The sequence below is a fragment of the Eremothecium sinecaudum genome, chromosome III, assembly GCF_001548555.1.
Source record: "Eremothecium sinecaudum strain ATCC 58844 chromosome III, complete sequence".
Taxonomy (NCBI): Eukaryota; Fungi; Ascomycota; class Saccharomycetes; order Saccharomycetales; family Saccharomycetaceae; genus Eremothecium; species Eremothecium sinecaudum.
The window spans coordinates 636,760-657,337 of NC_030894.1; the positions used below are offsets into that span (position 1 = coordinate 636,760).

At 41.6% G+C, this 20,578-nt stretch overlaps 13 protein-coding genes and 1 non-coding gene across 14 annotated transcripts; 7 read left to right on the plus strand and 7 right to left on the minus strand.

The window, feature by feature from the left end:
• Positions 1-695: 695 nt before the first annotated feature.
• Positions 696-1,553, minus strand: YNG2 (histone acetyltransferase YNG2; the record flags this gene model as incomplete). Its single annotated transcript, XM_018131336.1, has 1 exon — positions 696-1,553. The coding sequence occupies one exon, from the start codon at positions 1,551-1,553 to the stop codon at positions 696-698; it is 858 nt and encodes a 285-aa protein (XP_017986776.1).
• Positions 1,554-1,933: 380 nt separating this feature from the next.
• Positions 1,934-2,407, plus strand: AW171_hschr31632 (iron-sulfur cluster assembly scaffold protein; the record flags this gene model as incomplete). The annotated part of the gene is made up of 1 exon (XM_018131335.1): positions 1,934-2,407. One exon carries the CDS (start codon positions 1,934-1,936, stop codon positions 2,405-2,407), a length of 474 nt encoding a protein of 157 aa, XP_017986777.1.
• Positions 2,408-2,693: 286 nt separating this feature from the next.
• RPB8 (DNA-directed RNA polymerase core subunit RPB8) lies at positions 2,694-3,134 on the plus strand (the record flags this gene model as incomplete). The annotated part of the gene is made up of 1 exon (XM_018131334.1): positions 2,694-3,134. The coding sequence occupies one exon, from the start codon at positions 2,694-2,696 to the stop codon at positions 3,132-3,134; it is 441 nt and encodes a 146-aa protein (XP_017986778.1).
• A 271-nt stretch (positions 3,135-3,405) lies between these two features.
• Positions 3,406-4,167, minus strand: DSC3 (Dsc3p; the record flags this gene model as incomplete). The annotated part of the gene is made up of 1 exon (XM_018131333.1): positions 3,406-4,167. One exon carries the CDS (start codon positions 4,165-4,167, stop codon positions 3,406-3,408), a length of 762 nt encoding a protein of 253 aa, XP_017986779.1.
• A 199-nt stretch (positions 4,168-4,366) lies between these two features.
• On the plus strand, positions 4,367-4,498 carry AW171_hschr31635. The gene has a single exon (XR_001930085.1). It is a non-coding gene; the product is annotated as an HCLSNR35 (small nuclear RNA).
• Positions 4,499-4,657: 159 nt separating this feature from the next.
• AW171_hschr31636 (HCL367Cp) lies at positions 4,658-5,563 on the minus strand (the record flags this gene model as incomplete). The annotated part of the gene is made up of 1 exon (XM_018131332.1): positions 4,658-5,563. The coding sequence occupies one exon, from the start codon at positions 5,561-5,563 to the stop codon at positions 4,658-4,660; it is 906 nt and encodes a 301-aa protein (XP_017986780.1).
• A 291-nt stretch (positions 5,564-5,854) lies between these two features.
• MCT1 ([acyl-carrier-protein] S-malonyltransferase) lies at positions 5,855-6,754 on the plus strand (the record flags this gene model as incomplete). The annotated part of the gene is made up of 1 exon (XM_018131331.1): positions 5,855-6,754. One exon carries the CDS (start codon positions 5,855-5,857, stop codon positions 6,752-6,754), a length of 900 nt encoding a protein of 299 aa, XP_017986781.1.
• Positions 6,755-6,838: 84 nt separating this feature from the next.
• On the minus strand, positions 6,839-8,173 carry RDS2 (gluconeogenesis transcription factor RDS2; the record flags this gene model as incomplete). The annotated part of the gene is made up of 1 exon (XM_018131330.1): positions 6,839-8,173. The coding sequence occupies one exon, from the start codon at positions 8,171-8,173 to the stop codon at positions 6,839-6,841; it is 1,335 nt and encodes a 444-aa protein (XP_017986782.1).
• An 84-nt stretch (positions 8,174-8,257) lies between these two features.
• COX11 (Cox11p) lies at positions 8,258-9,013 on the plus strand (the record flags this gene model as incomplete). Its single annotated transcript, XM_018131329.1, has 1 exon — positions 8,258-9,013. The coding sequence occupies one exon, from the start codon at positions 8,258-8,260 to the stop codon at positions 9,011-9,013; it is 756 nt and encodes a 251-aa protein (XP_017986783.1).
• A 324-nt stretch (positions 9,014-9,337) lies between these two features.
• On the plus strand, positions 9,338-10,225 carry RPL5 (60S ribosomal protein uL18; the record flags this gene model as incomplete). Its single annotated transcript, XM_018131328.1, has 1 exon — positions 9,338-10,225. One exon carries the CDS (start codon positions 9,338-9,340, stop codon positions 10,223-10,225), a length of 888 nt encoding a protein of 295 aa, XP_017986784.1.
• A 322-nt stretch (positions 10,226-10,547) lies between these two features.
• STE13 (Ste13p) lies at positions 10,548-13,091 on the plus strand (the record flags this gene model as incomplete). The annotated part of the gene is made up of 1 exon (XM_018131327.1): positions 10,548-13,091. One exon carries the CDS (start codon positions 10,548-10,550, stop codon positions 13,089-13,091), a length of 2,544 nt encoding a protein of 847 aa, XP_017986785.1.
• Positions 13,092-13,202: 111 nt separating this feature from the next.
• SWI1 (Swi1p) lies at positions 13,203-16,925 on the minus strand (the record flags this gene model as incomplete). The annotated part of the gene is made up of 1 exon (XM_018131326.1): positions 13,203-16,925. The coding sequence occupies one exon, from the start codon at positions 16,923-16,925 to the stop codon at positions 13,203-13,205; it is 3,723 nt and encodes a 1,240-aa protein (XP_017986786.1).
• Positions 16,926-17,218: 293 nt separating this feature from the next.
• MNN10 (alpha-1,6-mannosyltransferase) lies at positions 17,219-18,223 on the minus strand (the record flags this gene model as incomplete). Its single annotated transcript, XM_018131325.1, has 1 exon — positions 17,219-18,223. The coding sequence occupies one exon, from the start codon at positions 18,221-18,223 to the stop codon at positions 17,219-17,221; it is 1,005 nt and encodes a 334-aa protein (XP_017986787.1).
• Positions 18,224-18,827: 604 nt separating this feature from the next.
• Positions 18,828-20,519, minus strand: PEX5 (Pex5p; the record flags this gene model as incomplete). Its single annotated transcript, XM_018131324.1, has 1 exon — positions 18,828-20,519. The coding sequence occupies one exon, from the start codon at positions 20,517-20,519 to the stop codon at positions 18,828-18,830; it is 1,692 nt and encodes a 563-aa protein (XP_017986788.1).
• Between the last annotated feature and the right edge of the window lie 59 nt (positions 20,520-20,578).

Consider the following 20,578-nt stretch of genomic DNA (forward strand, 5'->3'; position numbering starts at 1 on the left):
TGAATAAGCTGGTGCTGGTAGTCAATTTTGTAGCCCTAACTCGAACTTCTCTGACATTGCGTTTAATAGCCATTAGTAAGATTTCGGATTAAAATCCACGGCGCAATTAACACGTTTGCAGCACGTTTTTCAGCAGCATGTCAACTGATGTAGGATGGTTGAAACACCCTGGATCTATAGTTACAACATCTTAACTTTTCTTCATAATCATATCGAGTTCATTTTCTACTGAGTATAAACATGCGGACTGTGTTTCCTCTGTACCGAGTAAAGTCATGAAGATTAGTTAAAGGAGAGCATTGGACATTTTTTTTCTTCAGATATATAGACCGCCCAAGTGTAGTGGATATCTCTTGCAGTAGTTCGTCTCTTGCGTCATCTGCATAGGTTTTGCGCTTGTTCGTTGCGTTGCGGTCTCTGGATATATTACGAAGTATTTATAACAGCGCACACTCCGCTATTCAGAAAGCACATCAGCTATGATCCACACATACACCATTGTAGCGTAATAAGATTCCAATAGAGACTGTCATATTAATCCAAGGCTTGTTTTTAAAGCTATACAATCTACACTCGTTGACGCATCAATAACTGACGAATTAGATAAAATACATGTTTTAATGTTACAGAAATAGATATTATCGCTGCTAAATCACAGCAAACTCGTTAGACAAGCAAAAATAATCCTACTTTCTTTATACCCGCTTCTTCTTCTTCAGTTTCTGGTTCGCCATTTCCTGTCTACACTCAGGACAGTACCACTGTCCCTTGGGTGGTTCTTGCAAATTGACACAGCCATAATGAAACCATTCATATTTACAATTGGCCCCATCGCATGCTACCATCTCGCCATAAGACACACTTTGGCAGAAACAATATAGCTGCTTGTCGTCTTCCTCTTGTTGGTTCATGGAAAATAGCTCGTCATTAAAGTGCTGCAATTCGTCGCCAAAATTGGCCCCATTCCCGGTAGAATCGTCTGCCAAGAGATCTCCTCCCATCATATCTCGCTGTACAGACCGCCCGCGCTCGTACCTCACCCTCTTTTTCAAAGACGAGGAGGCTGAAGATGGTCCAGCAGTCATAGTCCTCTTCCTCTTTCCAAATGAAGTCCCTGAAGACAGGAGAGAGCTCTCCCTAGACAGGTCATTGCCAAACTCAGCGTTTTCCTCTTCTAGCGGAGCGAGCATCCCATCCTCTTCCAATGCGTCAATGTTAGATTTCACCTTATTGAGGTGTTTCGTCACTGTATATAATAGCGTGTATGCAACAATGCACTTTTCCTTCTGCAACCGCAGTCCATTCTCCATATCCTCCTTAATTCTCTTGACTAGCTCCCTCTCCTTTGGGTTTTCCACTAGCGAGCCATGCTGCTTGATAAATTTATGAATTTGAGCATCCTTAGACAGGTATTTCTTCTTATATTCGTAGAACTCAAGGTCTGCTGTTCTTATTTCTTCTAAAAGGAACTTAAACTCGGACTTTAAGTTCGATACATCTTGAATCGCCTGTTCCAAAGCACTTGATGGATCCTGAGGCCTTTCGTTACTCATTGAGTAACTAACAGATCGTTAACTTTCTTCTGCTGTTCATTGCTATGCCTTTTTATTCGGAAGACGACTTATAATTTTTCTTATCACGTGACTATGACAGTGAGGCGTCGCCCACGTGACCGGATTTAACCGGCGTTACCCTATCTCCTTTCGCCTCCGATACCGGGCAAACGCTTTTTATAAAATGGCTGTAATTAAATAACAGGGATTACACAGCTACAAATTGTATCGCAAAGCTTGGTAAATAATAAAAAGGTTGAAACTCTAACTGCCAATAAGCTGATATTTGTTCCGTTACATCAAAACTGATTACGAACCATACACTTTATCAATTAGGTTAACCGATAAAATCATATTACCCATACAAAAAAAAAGTTTAAATGTTTAAGGCTATAGGTTCAAATCCATCTTTAAGATGGTCTGTATTAAGAAAATCAACTACAATCTCCAGAAGGCTATATCATCCAAAAGTTTTAGATCATTATACAAACCCTCGTAACGTCGGAACACTTGACCAAAATTTGTCTAATGTGGGTACCGGGTTAGTGGGTGCACCCGCATGTGGTGATGTTATGAGGTTACAAATAAAGGTTGATGATAAAACTGGGGTTATTGAAGATGTGAAATTTAAGACGTTTGGTTGTGGTTCCGCTATTGCTTCTTCTTCCTATATGACGGAGTTGGTCCGTGGTAAGACTTTGGAAGACGCGGCTACTATTTCTAATACTGATATTGCTAGAGAACTTTCACTTCCGCCTGTTAAACTACACTGTAGTATGTTGGCAGAAGACGCTATACATGCTGCTATTAAGGATTACAATTCTAAGAGACAGAAGGCAACTAAGCTTAAGTAGGTGTGCTGTTAACCGCGAGATTTCGAGACTGTCATTCCGCAATTCCATGATTGGCATCATGGTTAAAAGACATATCCGGGGCTAGTTACACCCACATACAGGCATTGCAATGTCACACAATCTAGAGGACGTCGTTAGACACAGGTATTTAAAGTAAATGAATTTAGAGTTTGTCGTTTTATACGAAATACATATTTTTGTTCAAAATTTTTTGTTATGTACTATAACTTGATGGCGATGAACTCGTCATAATCACTTGTATTTGGGAGCCTAATAACCGTTCGCCATGTCAGCTACTCTATTCGACGATTTATTCACCATCCAGGAGGTAAGCAAGGGTAGTTACAACAAAGTCTCCCGTATTGAGGCTATCTCTACATCACAGGAATCTTGTAAATTGACGTTGGATGTTAACACTGAGCTATTCCCTTTGAAGCCTCAACAACAGCTTACTGTTATGCTTGCGACTACTTTGAATCTGGATAATACAAAGGAGGCGCAAAACTCTTGGAGGGCACCTGCTCCAGGTACGCGTTCGCTTGCAGATGACTTCGATTACGTGATGTACGGTACTGCCTACAAGTTTGAGGAAGCCAATGGTAACAAAGATATCTTGGCAGTTTACTATTCATTCGGTGGGCTTTTGATGCGTTTGGAAGGTAACTATAGGCTGTTGACTAACTTCAAACAGGAGAACGTCTATTTGTTATGCCGTGCCGACCATTGATAAGTGGTAAAATAGGGCTCCGAATTCTAGATGGGATGGACACCGACTGAGAAAACTGCATGCAAATAAGTAATTGAATTAGATAATATCTGTACATTAAATCGAAATTACTTAATTTTATCATTGGGAATGCGTATCATATGCTCTAATGCGAACGATTATTGACATTGAAAAAGGTCTAACACGAAGCAAGGGTTTTTTAAACCAGCCAGAGCTGCGGGTATGAGTTCAGATATTCAATACTACTTTCACAGAGCAGTCTTGTGAGAATCTAGATATTCCGTACTCCAAACGTAATATTTATCATAACACCTACGACAACGGCCATCTTCTGTCTTCTCGAAAAAAGACCCTCGTGCTTCATTAGAAGAATGCTAAAAACTCCCAAAAGGCAGCCTATGACCAGTCCAGCAAGCAAGTCCATGTTGTATTTGTAGTTGGCAATGGGAATACTGTTAAATTGTCCTCCTTGTTCAGTAGCACCCGTTTCAATCCACTGCTCTTCTAGCTGCCGAATATCGCTTCCTTCACCACCATTCTGCTGCCTATTTTCATCTAGGTCCCCGTACGTCGCTCTGAACTGCTGACGCAGCAGTTCAATCTCATCATCGCTGAACCCCACACTACGTAACCTGTCAAAACCAATCGCCTGCGAAGTGGCTCCATCAGGCTGTTGCCCTATATCATCTAAAGCATCTTCATTTTGGTGCTGATCCGCAGATAATACAGGACCAACAATGCAATGTACGTAGTATTTATCATTTTCATCTGCTGTTTCGAAGAACTGCTGTAATCGTAGGTCCGACTGCGAATTCAAAGGCTGACCACTGCGTATAAATTTCAACCTATGATTATTTGTCTGAGAGGGCCTCATTTGACGAACCATATTACGCAACCATTTCGTGTTTATGTCCCTGAATGGTATACTGGATACTTCCAAAACGAGATCCTGCAAGGATGGATCATTAAACCTAATTACAACAAAACATCGTCTTCGTTGCGATTGTTGAGGAATTAGAGACTCTGTGGACATCCTAAACGACCCATATATGGTACCGAATAGCTCTATGAATAACTGCTGTTTATAAACGGTGTTGATTAAGACGTATAGGGAGGCTGCCATAAATTTGGGGCTCCTAAAATAAGCGTCAGCCGGGTAACTTCTTCGGATTAGTATATAAAGGCCCGAAAAATTTTGTAACAGTCTTTCCCTTTGTGTTTCTTTAATACAGCAATAAAAATCGTGCGGATTTTTTAATCCAGGACTATAAAACCGTGTTGCTCGGGTGATTGCTCTTTTGAGCCTATTGCCATGAGTGTCAAGTCCATCGGAGAGATCATTGTTGTTCATCTTAGTGCCCTTTCATCTGACAATAGCTTTTAAGCCGTCAGGCGAGGGCCGGTAGAACTCACATCACAAAAGTAGCGTTAAAGTAGTGCTTAATTAAATCTATTTAGTCTATTGATTGACCGTATATTCTGCAAGTGTATGAGCAGTTATTAAGCGTTTATACGTTTTTCGTTTAGGTTGCACGTGCTTCTCTAAAGAAATCTAGTACACCGGTGAAGACAACTAGTAAGATACCACCTCCAGGTCCTAATCTTAGAACTTTTGGAACGAAGCCCTTGTATAATGCTTTAAACCCCTCTTCTTTGTATATAGTGACAAGTGATGGACAAGACCAGTTGTACTTTCTAGTAACACCTGATACAACGGCGGTATTCTGAATTCTAGACTTAACAACGTCAAAAGGCGTAGACAGCAATGATCCCACAGTCCCACCAATCGTACCTGCGATCAAATCATTCCTGGTTTGCTGCATTTTGGTTTCTGCCTTTGGAAGCATTTGTCTAACTTGGAAAATCACACCAAAGTAACCACCATTCCAGATAGCATGTCTCCAGAGAGTTGATTCCAACCCATTATACATGGCCAATGGCCCTTCTTTCCGAATAATATGTGAAACAACATCTATAGGGCCTTTAAACTTAGATGAAACGTCCTGTAGCCTAATTTTCACTAACTCAAAGGGAACAACGACAAACGCTTCGGCGCACCCGGCCGAAGCACCTGCTAACATTGATAGCGGCTGGGAAAGTTTGTCCACACCAAACAGGTTTTTGTAAATCTTTTGAAATTCATCATTACAGGCGAACTTGGTGGCTCTCTTTGGTGCTTCCATCAAAATGGGAGATGAAATGCCTTTATATAAACGTGTAGGTCCCTCCTTAGCAATAATTTTCTTCATACAGTCGATCACACCAGTATAGCGTGGAGGCTCGTTAGCACCACTAACCTGAAGCTGCATTCTAGTCTTTACAACATCTAGTGGGTACATTACTAGGATTTCAGAGACTCCTGCCACAGCACCAGCGATGAATTGGTAGATGAAAGGCAATGGAGCCTTATCTTGGTTGCTCGAGGACATATTAACTTATGGTAGTTACAAGCGATAGAAACCAGTAAATTGACGTAAAATTCGAGCTTTGGAGTATGATCGAGGTATTTTTACACGTATATATTATAAACAGTTAACCTTTAAGTTTAGTACCAAATTACTCTTCCTAGGAATTATAAATTCTTATGACCTTTTGTCAGTAAGTACTAAAAAAATTTGAAAACGCTGGAAAGTCACAGTCATACATTTGCTATTGTTAAAAAACTTAACAAACAAACAAACAAATGCATTCAGCTTAACAAGCAGTTATTACGTTGTAATATGAAATTGTTGACATTTCCTGGGCAGGGCAGTTCCATCAGCTTATTATCACTTGAGAAATGGTGCAAAACAATGGCTACATTTCAAGACAAAAGCGGAGCAATATCGGATCTGCTGGAATACACGAAAGTGAATCCGAGTAAGCCAGAGTCTGTAGCATTGTGTTCCAATCTTCTTTTTCAGGAGTGGCTGAGGACAAAAAATAAACATGATAAAATGATGGTTTTAGGGCATTCTTTAGGGGAGTTATCAGCAATCAATGCTGGCACTGAAAATACTTTATTTTCCGCTCGCGATATATTTCAGATTGCAGCTAAGCGGAATGATCTAATGGTGCAGGCGACGCATGGATGGTTGAAGAGGGAAGGTAGGGGTTTAGATGAGAAATTTAAGTTATTAGCTGTGCGTAGTCCACGCTCAAAAGACCTGCGAAGAGAGCTGTGCTTACGCAATTCACTGCACATTGCAACTCATGTTAATGCTAAGATATGTGTCCTTACTGGTCTTCAGCAGGACTTCGAAGCTCTGCAGCTGCCATACGGTGCCAGGACTTCAGAGCTGGTTAATATCGATGGTATACCTTTCCACGATAGCAGAGTTTTGAAGGAGATAATGGAACCATTGTACGATTACTTGTGGGAGAAAATAAAGCATAGCGGCATTAGATCGCTCAAACACCAACTAATCTGTAATGCTGATGGCTCAACAACCGACCTTGTAGATATTGCAATTGAAAAGTACGTTCAATCGAGTACCCAAACCGTTGAAACTGTCGAGTGTCTAAAAAAAATAGCCGAGCTTGGAACAACCTCCGCATTACATTTTGGACCAGGTCCACAGTTTGCAAACATGTTAAAACGGGACATGAATAAAGCGACACATGAATATTATGGCGAATAGCGCAGAACCCTTAAAAAATAAAAACTTAAAATGCCTTGTTGATCTTCAAGAATCTTAAATTATGCCCCGGTGAATAGAACACACTTAAGAGATCGGAATGAAGTTGCCTACAATACAGATAGGGATATTATAGCGGTCCCTTCTTATTGTGAAACTGAAACAACAAGCTCTGCGCTTCCTTCCATCTTTAGTTCTTAGCTTGCAACTGGTAAGGACTGCCTTCTGGCCCTTATCAAAAGCGATCGCACCATATTTCTCCCATAAGTTTACTGCGCTCTCCTCTGTCATTAGTTCGTAGATTGCCATCCTTCCATCACGGAGATCATCCACGGTACAGTCAACGAGCGAGGCGAATTCTTTATTTCCTCTGTAGATCTCACCAGTTCTACGCCATAAACACGCAGGCATAGACATTGAAGTGAAAACTCTGTCGTAAGAGAGAAGCATTCTTTCAAAGCTTTCCTCTACTAGTACAAGATCAACGTCTTTTAGCGATCTTGCTATTGCACGGAACGCTGGTCGTATGGTAGACAGCGGTTTCAGTATACGTTGTCTTGAGGATTGATTCATATATTTATCCATGTAGTTTTGCAGTCTAGCATATCCCATAGAGTAGTTATAAGGTTTTAAAAGACCAGCTTCAAGTTTCGCATTAATAACAAGTTTTAACCTGTCCTCTGGTTCAACATCTGTGGATGGATCGGCCGCAGTGAGAAAGAAGTTTTCCTTAGCCGTTGGTTGCTGCCAGTGATTAAATTGAGCACCCTGTTGACGATCCATACGCATGCCCAAATCCGCCTGTGAACTGGCAGATGATATGGAAAACGAGGGTAGAGGAGCTTTCGGCTGTGTATCGTTGCCATTCAAATTTACATCTGTAGGGTTGGGAGGTGGAGGGGTTTGTTCCATCAACATCGGATCCTCCAACATCGTAAGAAACCCATTAAGAGAAGAGAACTCTGAGCCTACATGCTCACTAACAAACGTCAAATTTTGGGGTACGATTTTTGATATTTTATTGTTTGTAGTTGACCAAGGTTCTTGTAATCCCGAGGCTAAGTTATCCTGCATAGGGGGGATTTGCTGTTCTTGTTTAGAAATATCGGGTGCGGATGATCCTTGTGATGACACACTGTTTGAAGACGCAATATTCTGATCGCAACATAGATGTGCAATGTTTCTTTTAATACAACGTTTACATGGTTTTTGCTCATCACATATCATATGCGATCGTCTGCAGAAGATGCAAGCCCTGCTCACCTTTCTCTTCCTTCCACCCGAAGTGGTGCTGTTTGTAACATCAGCATCCATAGTATTAGAAATAGTGCTACCCGATGTTACTAGTCCAGCTCTTGGTTGAGTCACCACCGTAATCTGGCTGGGCGGGCGAAAGAAGTCAGAAATTGAATGTATTTTCATGTTGTTAAAACATGTTGAAAAAATCCTACATTATTAGGCCATACAATACATAATATGAACTTTGCAATTAAGTAGTTCACAATAATGTTCTGCTTTCGTGGGATCTTAAATAGACATGTTATTCAAAGCACGCAACGGATGCGTTTACACACTACCGTATTCCGCAGTGCAAAGCTCGACATGTCGAAGCTTACTAAATCAGAGATTAAACAACTTAGGGACATGAGAGTGGCCAAAGAACGTGGATTCAAGGATAGAACTGCGGCTTATTACTTTGCTAGTGTCGCAGTTTTATTTCTAGGTCTTTCATATGCCGCTGTGCCCGTTTATCGTGCCCTTTGTGCTCGTACAGGTTTTGGAGGTATCCCGATAACGGACAAGCGTAAGTTCACGGACGACAAATTGGTCCCTGTGGACATGGATAAGCGTATTAAGGTCTCATTCACAAGTGAAGTTTCTCAAATCCTTCCCTGGAAGTTCACTCCCCAGCAACGGGAGGTTCACGTCCTCCCTGGAGAAACCGCTCTCGCCTTTTACAAAGCGAAGAACACCAGCGACAAAGACATCATCGGTATGGCTACCTACAGCATTACTCCAGGTGAAGCTGCTCAGTATTTCAACAAAATACAATGCTTCTGCTTTGAAGAGCAAAAGCTAGCAGCCGGAGAGGAAGTCGATATGCCAGTTTTCTTCTTCGTTGACCCTGATTTTGCTACCGACCCGTCCATGAGGAATATCGATGATATTGTGTTGCACTATGCTTTCTTCAAAGCGCATTATTCCAACGAAGCAACGATCGAAGATGGCAACCATACTCTCGAGGTTGCACCAGCATCCTAATCAACCCGTGGGCATGAATGCTGTGCCTTTTATGTCCTCGTTTGAGTTGAAGTCCTGTAAATAAATTAAAAGTAGCCGCCGAGACTACCGATAGACTGCTCCTGCCTAATGCCGCAATGTACGGGTTTAGCAAACCGTATTTTTTTGCTGCCTCGCGCCCGTACATATTTATTTAAAATATACATGATAATTATGCGACACGTGATCTCTCAAAATTTTTCGCTTACCGCCATAGGGAGATTCCGATATTAATGATGAGCTTATACTTACAATGAACTTGTACCACAACAGAAGACGTAGAATACCGTATCGTATAGCATTAAAATGGCTTTCATCAAGTCCGTCAAGAACTCTGCTTACCACTCCAGATTCCAAACTCCTTTCAGGAGAAGAAGAGAAGGTAAGACCGATTACTACGCCAGAAAGAGATTGGTCGCTCAACACAAGGCTAAGTACAACACTCCAAAGTACAGATTGGTCGTTAGATTCACTAACAAGGACATTATCTGCCAAATCGTCTCCTCTACTATTACCGGTGACGTTGTTTTAGCTGCCGCTTACTCTCATGAATTGCCAAGATACGGTATCAGCCACGGTTTGACCAACTGGTCTGCTGCTTACGCTACTGGTTTGTTGATCGCCAGAAGAACCTTGCAAAAGTTGTCTTTGGACGAAACCTACAAGGGTGTCGAAGAACCAGAAGGTGAATACAGTCTAACCGAGGCCGTTGAAGACGGTCCAAGACCATTCAAGGTCTACTTGGACGTTGGTTTGCAAAGAACCACCAGCGGTGCCAGAGTCTTCGGTGCTTTGAAGGGTGCTTCCGACGGTGGTTTGTACGTTCCTCACTCCGAGAACAGATTCCCAGGCTGGGACTTCGAATCCGAGGAATTGGACGCTGACTTGTTGAGATCTTACATCTTCGGTGGTCACGTGTCTGCCTACATGGAGGAGTTGGCCGACGACGATGAAGAGAGATACTCTGAATTGTTCAAGGGATACATTGCCGACGACATCGATGCTGACTCTATCGAGGATATCTACGCTGAGGCTCATGCTGCTATCAGAGCTGACCCAAGCTTCAAGCCAACTGAAAAGAAGTTCACCAAGGAACAATACGCTGCTGAATCTAAGAAATACAGACAAGTTAAATTGACCAAGGAGGAAAGAAAGGCCCGTGTTGCCGCAAAGATCGCTGCTTTGGCTCAATGAGCGTATGGTTAGTTAGATAGTCATTTAGATTTACCTACATAGCTTAAAATATTGGACCATATTTTTAGTACGTGTTATTCTTTCATTCGGCGCTTCTGTCGTTTCTGAGGCGTGACTCGTTTCAGCTTATCCGTTTTATTTATTGCCAGATAAGGATAACAAAGCATTCTCATGTCAGTGCCCGGATATAAACTGAAACTAGTACGGAAGGGAATGTTATCGGTCTACATTAAGGTCCTATAAACAAGGGAGCCTTGATTACCTGGACACCGACAGAACTAAACCTTCCAGTACTCAAATTTCAATCAAGAATACTGAAGGAATGTCTATAGTGAATAAAAGTTCTACTAAGAGTTATGAATTGGAATTCTACAACGATATTGCCAGCGATGAATATAAATCTAAAAGCGCTTTGCTCGACGATATAGAGGCAGGTGAGCAGTCGGAGACAATTGATGACGGTGCTGTTGAGAAGCCGAAACGAAGAATCTACGGGTGGTCGTTGCTTATACAGGGGATTTTATCGTTGATAATTGTTTTCCTGTTGGTGAAGCAATACGGTCATGGCAAGCCTTCTGCCAAGGTGCTAAATAAAATCCCTGGTCAGTTCGACCTCGATGCGATTCTACAGGGAGAATTTGGATCGGGCAATAAGCAATTTCGATTTCTCTACCCTCCAATTAGCCACCTGATGAACAAGGGCTCTGATGAAGGTACCTACTTGGTTGTTGAGACAATCGGGTCTGCGGATACATTTATCGCGAAGAAGTTGGCAGACCCTGAATTCAAGAAAATTCTTGGCCGTGCCAACTTTACGCATAACGGAGTTAATTACACAGCTGGGAAGATAGAGCCCACTTACAAGTTGGATAGGTTGATATATGGTGCAGAGCTGCAGCAAATATACCGGTATTCGTCTGAGGGGCATTACTGGATGAAAGATATTGAGTCTGGTCAATTTGAGCCAATTTGCCCAGAAAGGGATGGAAAGTTAGCTAATCTTTCCTATGTCCACTTTTCGCCAAGCTTCAGCCACATTTATTTTGTGCACGAGAATGACCTGTATATCCAGGATGTTAGTGGGGATGGCACCGTGAAGCGGGTTACATCCGATGGCTCGAGTGAGGTTTTTAACGGTAAACCGGATTGGGTGTATGAAGAGGAAATCTTTGCGTCTGACTCGGCTGTGTGGTGGGCACCGGATGACTCCTCTTTCGTATACTTGAAAATAAACGATACTAACGTAAAATCCTATATTTACCCGAAGTATATCAATGGCGAAGAGTATCCGACTGATCAATCCGTGAAGTATCCCAAACCCGGAGAAGCTGTTCCAAGTATTACGCTCTATCATTACGATGTTGCTGAAGGTAAATCTTCAGTTATAGACCTTAAAATGGAAGGTGAGCACATTTTGTATCTTGTGCAGTGGATTAACAGCAATCACCTGTTGTTAAAGGTCACGGACAGGTATTCAAGGGTCTTGAATGTTAAAGTTTACGACGCTACATCTAAAGAGCTCAAAAATACCCGTACGGAGTTTGCGGAAGACTACAGTGGCTGGATTGAAAAGCTGAATGATATTGTGCCGATACCCCCCAATCCGGAAAGAGGCAGAGATTCGTATGGATATGTTGACCTTGGTGTGGATTCTTCGGGGGATATGAACATTTATTACTACAGGGATCCTTATGAAGAAAAGGGTTTACAGTTAACGTCTGGCGCTTGGGAGGTCACTTCTGAAAACTGGGCTTTCGACTATGACAAGAATGTGATTTATTTCCATGCGAATGTAAGGCATACTATGGCACAGCATTTGTATTCTGTTGCCATTGAAGATGGCCATCTTGAATGTATGCAAGAAAAGCTATCGGATTTAGATTACACCGAGTTTTTGTTCAGTTCTTCTGCACGTTACGCATTAATGTATTACAAGGGTCCAAATATTCCCCTAGAAATGGCTGCTCCATTGCTAGACCTATTATTATTGCCCGATAAAAATAACAACGCCACAATGGTTTCAGATAATGAAAACCTTGTAGAGGCACTGCAGTACTATAAATTTCCTGATATGAACTATAAGTCCATGTCAACTGACGACGGCGTGAACATTAGTTATGTGGAAACATTGCCAGCGACACTTAAATCAAACCGTAAGTACCCCCTACTAGTAAAGGTTTATGGTGGGCCTGGGTCTAGGGTGGTTACAACAAGCTTTGGAGTTGATTTTCAAACCGCTGTAGCTTCTGGTTTAGATGCAATTGTCTTGCAATTAGAACCTAGAGGAACTGCTGGCAGGGGCTGGTCCTATAGGCGGTGGTCAACAGATAATATTGGGTACTGGGAATGCCGAGATATCACCGAAATCACTAGGAAATATATTGAAAGTCACTCTGATTTGATTGATACCGAGAGAGTGGCTATTTGGGGTTGGTCATACGGAGGTTTTAATACTCTAAAAACTTTGGAGTATGATAATGGTGAAACCTTCAAGTATGGAATTGCTGTCGCACCGGTAACCGACTGGAAGCTATATGACTCCTTTTATACTGAAAGATATTTGGGTTCAATCGCCAAAAATAAGGATGCCTACGCGACTGCATCGATAACTGATGTTCAGCCATTTGCGAATGTTAAAAGGTTCATGCTTGCACATGGTACAGCTGATGATAATGTTCACATCCAAAATACCTATAATTTTATCGATCTTTTAAACCTCGCTGAAATTAGAAACTTTGACATGCATATATTCCCGGACTCGAATCATGAAATTCAATTCCATAACGGAATTCCTGTGATTTATAAGTCAATCTACTTCTGGCTACAAAACGCATTTACTGGGCAGTTTGATAACCTTGCTTCGTAAACCTGTTATTTAAGCTAAGGAAACCGGAAATTTCGTATATGTAATTCTTACTGTTAACCATATTAGAGAAAATTAATATCGAAATACATGTTGCGTTCATTCTATCTACATTTAAATTAGTTTGTACGAAATCTCCTTTCTTAAGAGATACAATTTTTCCATCTCCCTTGCCATATCGTAGTCGGTAAGTGGGTTCATTATTACCGTAATTGTAGCAACATCGGACGGGAAAAGGTTGCATATACCTAACAGGGAAGACTTGAGAGAATTTTGTTTCTGTAGGTTAGGTTGCAGTTTGAACAGCTGGAAGGCCTTTTCTGTCAATAACCGTGATAGTTCCAGGCACTTTGGGCTCACCAAATTAAATGTTGGCCGGAGGTGTTTCAAGTTGGAATCCTGATTACCTAATGACGATAAAGCTTCTCCTAACCTTATAATATTGGAGCACAATGACTCCTCTGAAGTCAACCATAGGAATGGCAGGTTATATTCCACGAAAGGCGAGTCTGGGGCAACATCTATAAATTTTACCAAGGTCAAAGAAGCAGTAATGGCCTGGAATATGACCGCCATCGATTCCTCAATTAAGCTTGGCATTTGATTCAGTTGCCTAAATGGTATAGTTAATGATACAAAAGAAAAGATATCGTTGAAAAGTTTGAATTTTTGTGAACCGTTATAACGGCGTAGTATCTGTAGGCATACCTTGGTCTCAGGTGTTTCTTCTTCAAAAGTAGCCAGTAGGACAGACTTAATATATTCCCTGTTTGGGTAACCGAGGGACATGACTTTGGCAATAACATCTACCCCATAAGAACGATATTTTTCGACCTTCATACCGCATTCAGCATATGATAAAGAGGTTGCACCAGTACTATTTTTTATTGGTTCCCCGAAGCTTAGAACTAGGAAAAGTAGTAGGCATCCATCTATTACGTTCTCAAGTTTTAGTAAATGAAAAACATTCGATAAAGTAATGATAGTATCCTTTTTGAAGTTCAAAACTTTCCTGCTCAGCTTAAATTTCTTCATCTGAGTGAATAACATCCACAATAGTTCAAAAATATATCTGTTCAAGTGAACATTAGTAGCCATTACGGTGGCATTAAGATCGTTAAATGATAAATTCCTCAATATCATCGAAATCATTGACAACTGATCAATCAACAAAAGATGAGGATCTTCAGCACCACGATTATGACAATGCCTAAATAAAGTGTCAACTTCATCCCTCACCATTCTTAGAGCTGAGAGATAGGATATAATGGATAGCTCATCCTCCTTTTTCAATCCTTGTGCCCGTAGCGGTTCGTGCAGATAATGCCAACGTTTCACAGGTGGTTGTTCTATCTTCACAGGTGTTAAATCTTCCTCATCTGGCCCAACATCGAGAGGAATATCCTCGGAAAGAGGAAGCTGCTCGATATCGATTCCTGTCAAAGAATCTACTTGAATAGCAATGTCCGCCTCATTATTATCTTCACCTGACTTCTTACGGTCTTGTAAAATTTGGTCCATAGCCTGGTAAGTCGTGTTAATTGATCGCACCGGCTTGTGTAGCATTTCCTCTATATCGTATTCTTTTATAATGCCCTGGTCGGCCAATTTTCGATTATAATCGCCCTTGCTTAACTTGTATAGTTTTTCACAACCCAAAATACAGAGGCTGTCCAGCAGTTCCGGAATCTCATTCAATGGTATTTTTGTTACATTGTCAGCACTGGTAACTAATAAAGAATTTAAAGCTGCGTTTATTTCGGCATTGTTATCTGACTGCAAGGCCATAGTGAGCGCATGAAGGTTAACTGTACCTAATTCAGGCGCAAATAAAAATATGGGCTTAGTAGCATCAATTTTTTCGCCAACCTGGGCAAGTGCTCTGATGTCGTAGCCACTTTGATGCTCGATGGGTCTCTTTATGGGAACATAATTCCTTGCAAATGAACGCTTATATACTTTGGGTAGGTTTCGTATCTGTTCTTCACGTCTACGGCGTTGAAGTTCTTGTTGTTCGCGAAGATGACCTTCCATCATAAGCTTCTGTTCCTGTCGTTGTTTTTCATGCTGCAGTTCTTGTAATCTCCTCACCTCGTCTTGCTGTCTTTTCTCCTCTTCCAATTCTCTCTTTGTCTTCTTCTTCATGCGAGGCTTCCTTTGTTTCATCTGCAGCTGCTGCTTTAAAGCCTGGGCGTCAGCCATGTTTTGAAACTGATACTGCGGAAGCATTTGTTGTACAATATGGGGAGTCTGTGAATGCGGTTGAGGTTGTTGTGCTAATGGCACTTGACGCATTTCTGTTTGATTTGGTAAACCATGGATTTGCTGTTGCTGCTGCTGTAGCTGTGGCTGCTGTTGTTGCTGTTGTTGTTGTAACTGAGGTTGCTTCAACTTTAGCTGCTGCTGGACATTCTTTAAAGTTTCTTGTAAATACTGCTGCAATAGTAGTCGTTTAGTTTGCGTCTCTTTTATGCCCTCCGGTGTTAAGAAATACTTCTCATATGACAGAAGGGTATTATAATAGCAGTTTGACAGCTCACTATCACCGTTTGGGGCAAATATGTGAAGCTTCTGTGCCAAGCTTCCCCATTGGCGAATCTTCGTAACATTATCAGCACCGCCCATCCTCTGCACCAGCATGTACAAAATAAATAAGTTAACCCTTATGCCGCAAACCTCGGGATTCGGATTAAAAAGACTGTTATTACGTTTACAATGTTCCATGTAAGATTTGACAAAAAGTTCATACTGCTTGCCATTGAGTTCCTGGGATACACGTTTCTGCTCTTGAGGATCTAGGCTTTGCAATAATTGCCTCTGATTTGTCGGCTGTGATGCACTTGACATCTGTCCGATGGGAATACTGTTTTGCATATCATTAGGCTTTGGTACACCCTGTCTCTGCTGCTGTATCTGTACCGGAGTCATAACCGGCGATTGCATGTCTGCGTAGTCTGGAACACTTTTTACGCCTTGTTGGGGCGGCTGCATGTTTTGAGGCACGCGATGTTGCATATGCTGTTGCCGCTGCTGCTGTTGTTGCTGCTGTTGCTGCTGCTGTTGTTGTTGTTGTTGTTGTTGTTGCTGTTGTTGTTGCTGTTGTTGTTGCTGTTGTTGTTGTTGCTGCTGCTTCTGCTGCTGCTGTTGTTGTTTCTGCTGTTGTTGCTGCTGCTGCTGACGCTGCTGTAAGGCTGCAAACATTGATGCGCGATCAACAAATGCACGATTTACTTTTCCACTATTCGGAGTTTGGGTAATGATGGGTTTAGGGTCTTCCGAAGGCTCCCGTACAGGACCGAGTGGTGTGGTTTTCTGAGACAGAATCTGCTGCGGAGAAGGCGCGACTGTTGGGGTCGCAATCGGCAGTTGTTGTGAAGCCACATTAGCATGTCCAGCAGTAGCAAGAGCGGTCGGAGACAAAGATTTCGGAAGTAGAACGTTATCATAATTGACTAAATCTCCTTCGGTGCCCTCCAATTGCGCAGTATTAACGACAGGCATATTGTCGGGCGTCCCGTCCTTCCCAATTACCGCATCATTACCATCATTACTATTTCCAAACATAGGAGAGTTTAAGCTAGACAAAGAGGTTCGCGCCAATATGGCCCGCGGTGTCAATGCTCCACCTTGCGATAAATCTTCTTGGCCTCCATCCGCAACAAACAATCCCATAGTATCATGTGCTCCAGACTGTTGTTGTTGTTGCCATGCTATATTTCTGTCTGTAGTGATTTGCATTTGTAGTGAACCTTCATTACTTATTTGATCTGGATTATCTTGTTGTTGTCGCGCTGGTTCTGTTTGGTTATTGTCGTCAAACAAGAATGACTCTTCCATTACACAACTTAATACAAATAATTCAATCTCTAGCAGAAATAATTTCTACCAAAAAAGTTGCTGAACTCTTAATACACAATAGAAGTAATCCAGTTGTCTATCTTCTGTATTAGATTAATCAATCCCTTTATTTACTGGCTTTAAACTTTCGTGATTTCATCACTAGTTTACTAATTTAATCTGCTAGTCTAAAATTTTGCCACTAATATTTATATAACTTTATACGGTGTTTTACAGTGTAGTAGGAAAACCGTTAACTACAGCTAGGCCTACCACATATGCTCGAGAGAAGTTTAAAATAGGGCGGAGTACCATTTCCAGTTGAGCTTTTCCATTAATTTTGTAAAATGTTCCATCTCCCTCCAACAGTCACGGCCAAAGCTGCAACCTGCCATGTTAACGACAAAATCGCGGTCGTTTTCATTGTAGAAGTATAGGGGCTCTTCACTGGAACCGGCACATGCGCCTGATGGGAAAGCATTAATTGATCTTAGCGGTAGGAAACCGACTTTCTCTCTTATCCAAGGCTCACTGGCGTAGAGTGATTCTAGGGCGTCTTGCTCACGATGTTCCCAAACCCTATGCTTTTGCTCATATCCTACAGGATCCCACCACATATCGAGCAGGAGAGCACTCCATTCGCTATTCTTGATAAAGAACGAGCCAAGGTTAAATCCGCCACAATCTTGAGTAATTAGCAAGTCCATTGACTCTGTGTAATCAACGTAAGGGATGGAAACGGGTAATTTTAAGGTGTTAAAAGATTCAAGGGTTCTGTCTGCAAGGGTATCCAGCCGCCCAAAAATATGCGACTCAAGACTTCTGTCAAGCTCCATAATGAGCGTACTTGCGTCTAGCCACCAGAACCACTCTACATCTGGATACTCCTTCATGGTTTGCTTTAGGATATCTATTTTTTGCCAACCTTCCCTGTATTCGTGGGAATACCTTTTGGAGAGAGTCAGATCTTTAATTACCAGTCCATATCCGTGTTTTCTGCTATATGCACGTTTATTGCTAATGGAAATACGCTCAATTGCCCATTCTTGCTCACTCTTCCACCTTAAAACACCACCACCTTCATTTGCTGCCAGAATAATCAAGATCTTGGGGCTTCTCTTAAAAAAATAAAAATCACTACCTAGCCAAAACAACCCAAATAGTAGCATGAATAGCAACAATAAGAGCGTTTTGTGCTTGACAAGTCGACTTATACATCTGTTGAACAGAGCTGAAGCATTATTTTTCCGTATTTTGTCCTCCTTTTCGTCGAGATGGTAGGGAGTACTCGAAATCATGCTTTAAAAACGCCACGCCCCTGTCAGTACTTATTACCAATGCAAATTGAAGCTCTATCAGTTCCCAGTACTAATAGTGTTGTGTTTGGAATGCAAGTTGTATAAAATACCATATTTGAAGGAACCTTAACAAAATTAAAAACTCGTAATAAATGATGTAAATCTTGACCACGATATAACCGTAGTAGACAACCTCAGCTCTTGTTCTTAGCGCAAATAATTGTGATGAGGTGGCCTTTTTGAACTCCGAAGAGGTTTGAAGATTGGAATGCACTTAGGCAAGAACCCTACGGCAATTGCTTTGTATTCTAGAAGTTAGAATACTCTTCGTTGGTACCGGATAAGAATCTATGTACTGTAAAATACCTATTCGTAAGCACTAATCAAGGCTAGTATTTAGCTACCTGTAATATGGATATAAGTGAGTCAATCTTAGCACATTTAGTGTGAATAATAAGATTTGATCAAAAGGAGCCCTTTATTGAAGAATAAATAAACACCTATTGCGTCATCAGGGCCTAGTCGTAGAATATGAAAATCTTAAAAGTCTTTGATTGAAAATTGCATCTTAAATCTTGGTATTTGAAAATTGAATTCTTGGTATTTAGAAGTTAAATTCGCGACGGAACTCCTGTAAATCCATGTTTGGGGCCACCTTGTCTAATAAATCACGCCTACCCATAGCTATGAAAGTTCTCTTTAAAGTTTCAAGGATGTTTGAGGAAGGCACATTCTTGGCTGCTGCTGAGTGCATTGACACGCCCTCAACTTCGTGCATGGAAAGGGCAGTTAGCAAATACTCAGCAGCTTCTTTGTAGCAGCCTATATTCATGGAAGATACTGCAAGGTTGTAGCGTGCCCTTACAAAAGTTGGTTTTAGAGCGAGAGCGCGGTGATAAGCTTGTATGGCTTCTTCTGGCCTATTTGAGTTAGCTAAGGAAGCACCAAGCCTATTCCACATCGTTGCATCATTTGGCACAACTGCCAAGGCGAGTTTGAAACAGTCAATGGTCTTTTCAAAGTTATCATTTGCATAAAACAGGATTCCCAGACCCAACTGGACTTCTGGATCGATTTCTGGAAGGGAATTGACGACCTTCAAAAACTCTTCTGTGACTGCCCTATTTAAACTTTGTCTGTTTAGGTTATCGGCAATGCTTTGGTTTACCATATCTGGGTACTTCTGCCCAAGCCATTTACCAAGCATTGTAAAAGCACTAACGTCGTATCCTTCATTAATGTAGCTGATTGCAATTGTCATCATAGCTGTCAGATTACCTGGATCCAACTTTAAGCACTCTTCTAGTGCATTAATTCCACAGAGCTCCTTCTCGTTCTGGGTCTGAACAATACCGAGTTTTAACCAAGCGTCGGTATGTTTTGGATTCTGTTGGACTGCAGCTTCAAAGGCCAATGCTGCTTCGCTCAACTTTGCTCCATTTTCCATTAGTATGCATCCAATTTTGTAGGCATCGGGATTATCCATATATTGGTTATCCGAGTCGAATTCGTATGGCGCATTTGCAGATTTGCCACCTAATTGCTGGTAGCTCGTATTCCAGTTTGTCGTTGTCTCCTCTCTTGTATCCATATCATCAGCACGTTCATTCAAGTCCTCCCATATCTGCTGAAATTTGTCTTCGTAATCCTCTTGTGTATCAACTTCTGGAGCATTGTAGGTCGTCTCACTCTCCTGTTCAGTGATATTTAGAGACTTCTGTACCTCTTTCTCAAGCTCTTGGAACTGTTCATCCCAAACCGCATCAGTAATGCTGTCGTCTGTTTGCGGCTCCGAGACCCGAATAGCCGCCTGCAGCTGTTGATGCGATCTTACCATTGGTCTCAAAATCCCTAGTGACCTGTAGTTACTTCTTCCCACAGGCGACTGGGAACTAAGAGACGCACTAGACAGAGCAGGACTTAACTGAGATGACGTTCCAGAGCTCTGTTGAGAAAACTCCTGTGTCCAGCCATTAACAGCCTTCGTGCTGCCGATTTCGGAGGCAGGAGATGGAGTCATGTACCCCATTTGTGACCTTGCCATCGATCCACCACCACTTATACCGTTATTAATAAACGGACCAACAAACTTATTATCATTTTGAGCTCCACCCAAAAATTGGTCTAGTTGCAGCTTTTTTGACTCAGTAAGTTTCGGAGATACTGATTTGAAATGAGAAGATGCATTCTTCTGTTGTAAATTAAAATTTGATCCATGCTGTAAACTTTTATCTTGTTGGGCTCGCTTATTAAGTTGTGCTAAAGGGTTAGCATTAACAGAACAGTCAGCGCTCATCAAAACCCAAATAATATGCTAGACTTCGTAAAATAACCTTTAAAACTCAAACCAGTGAA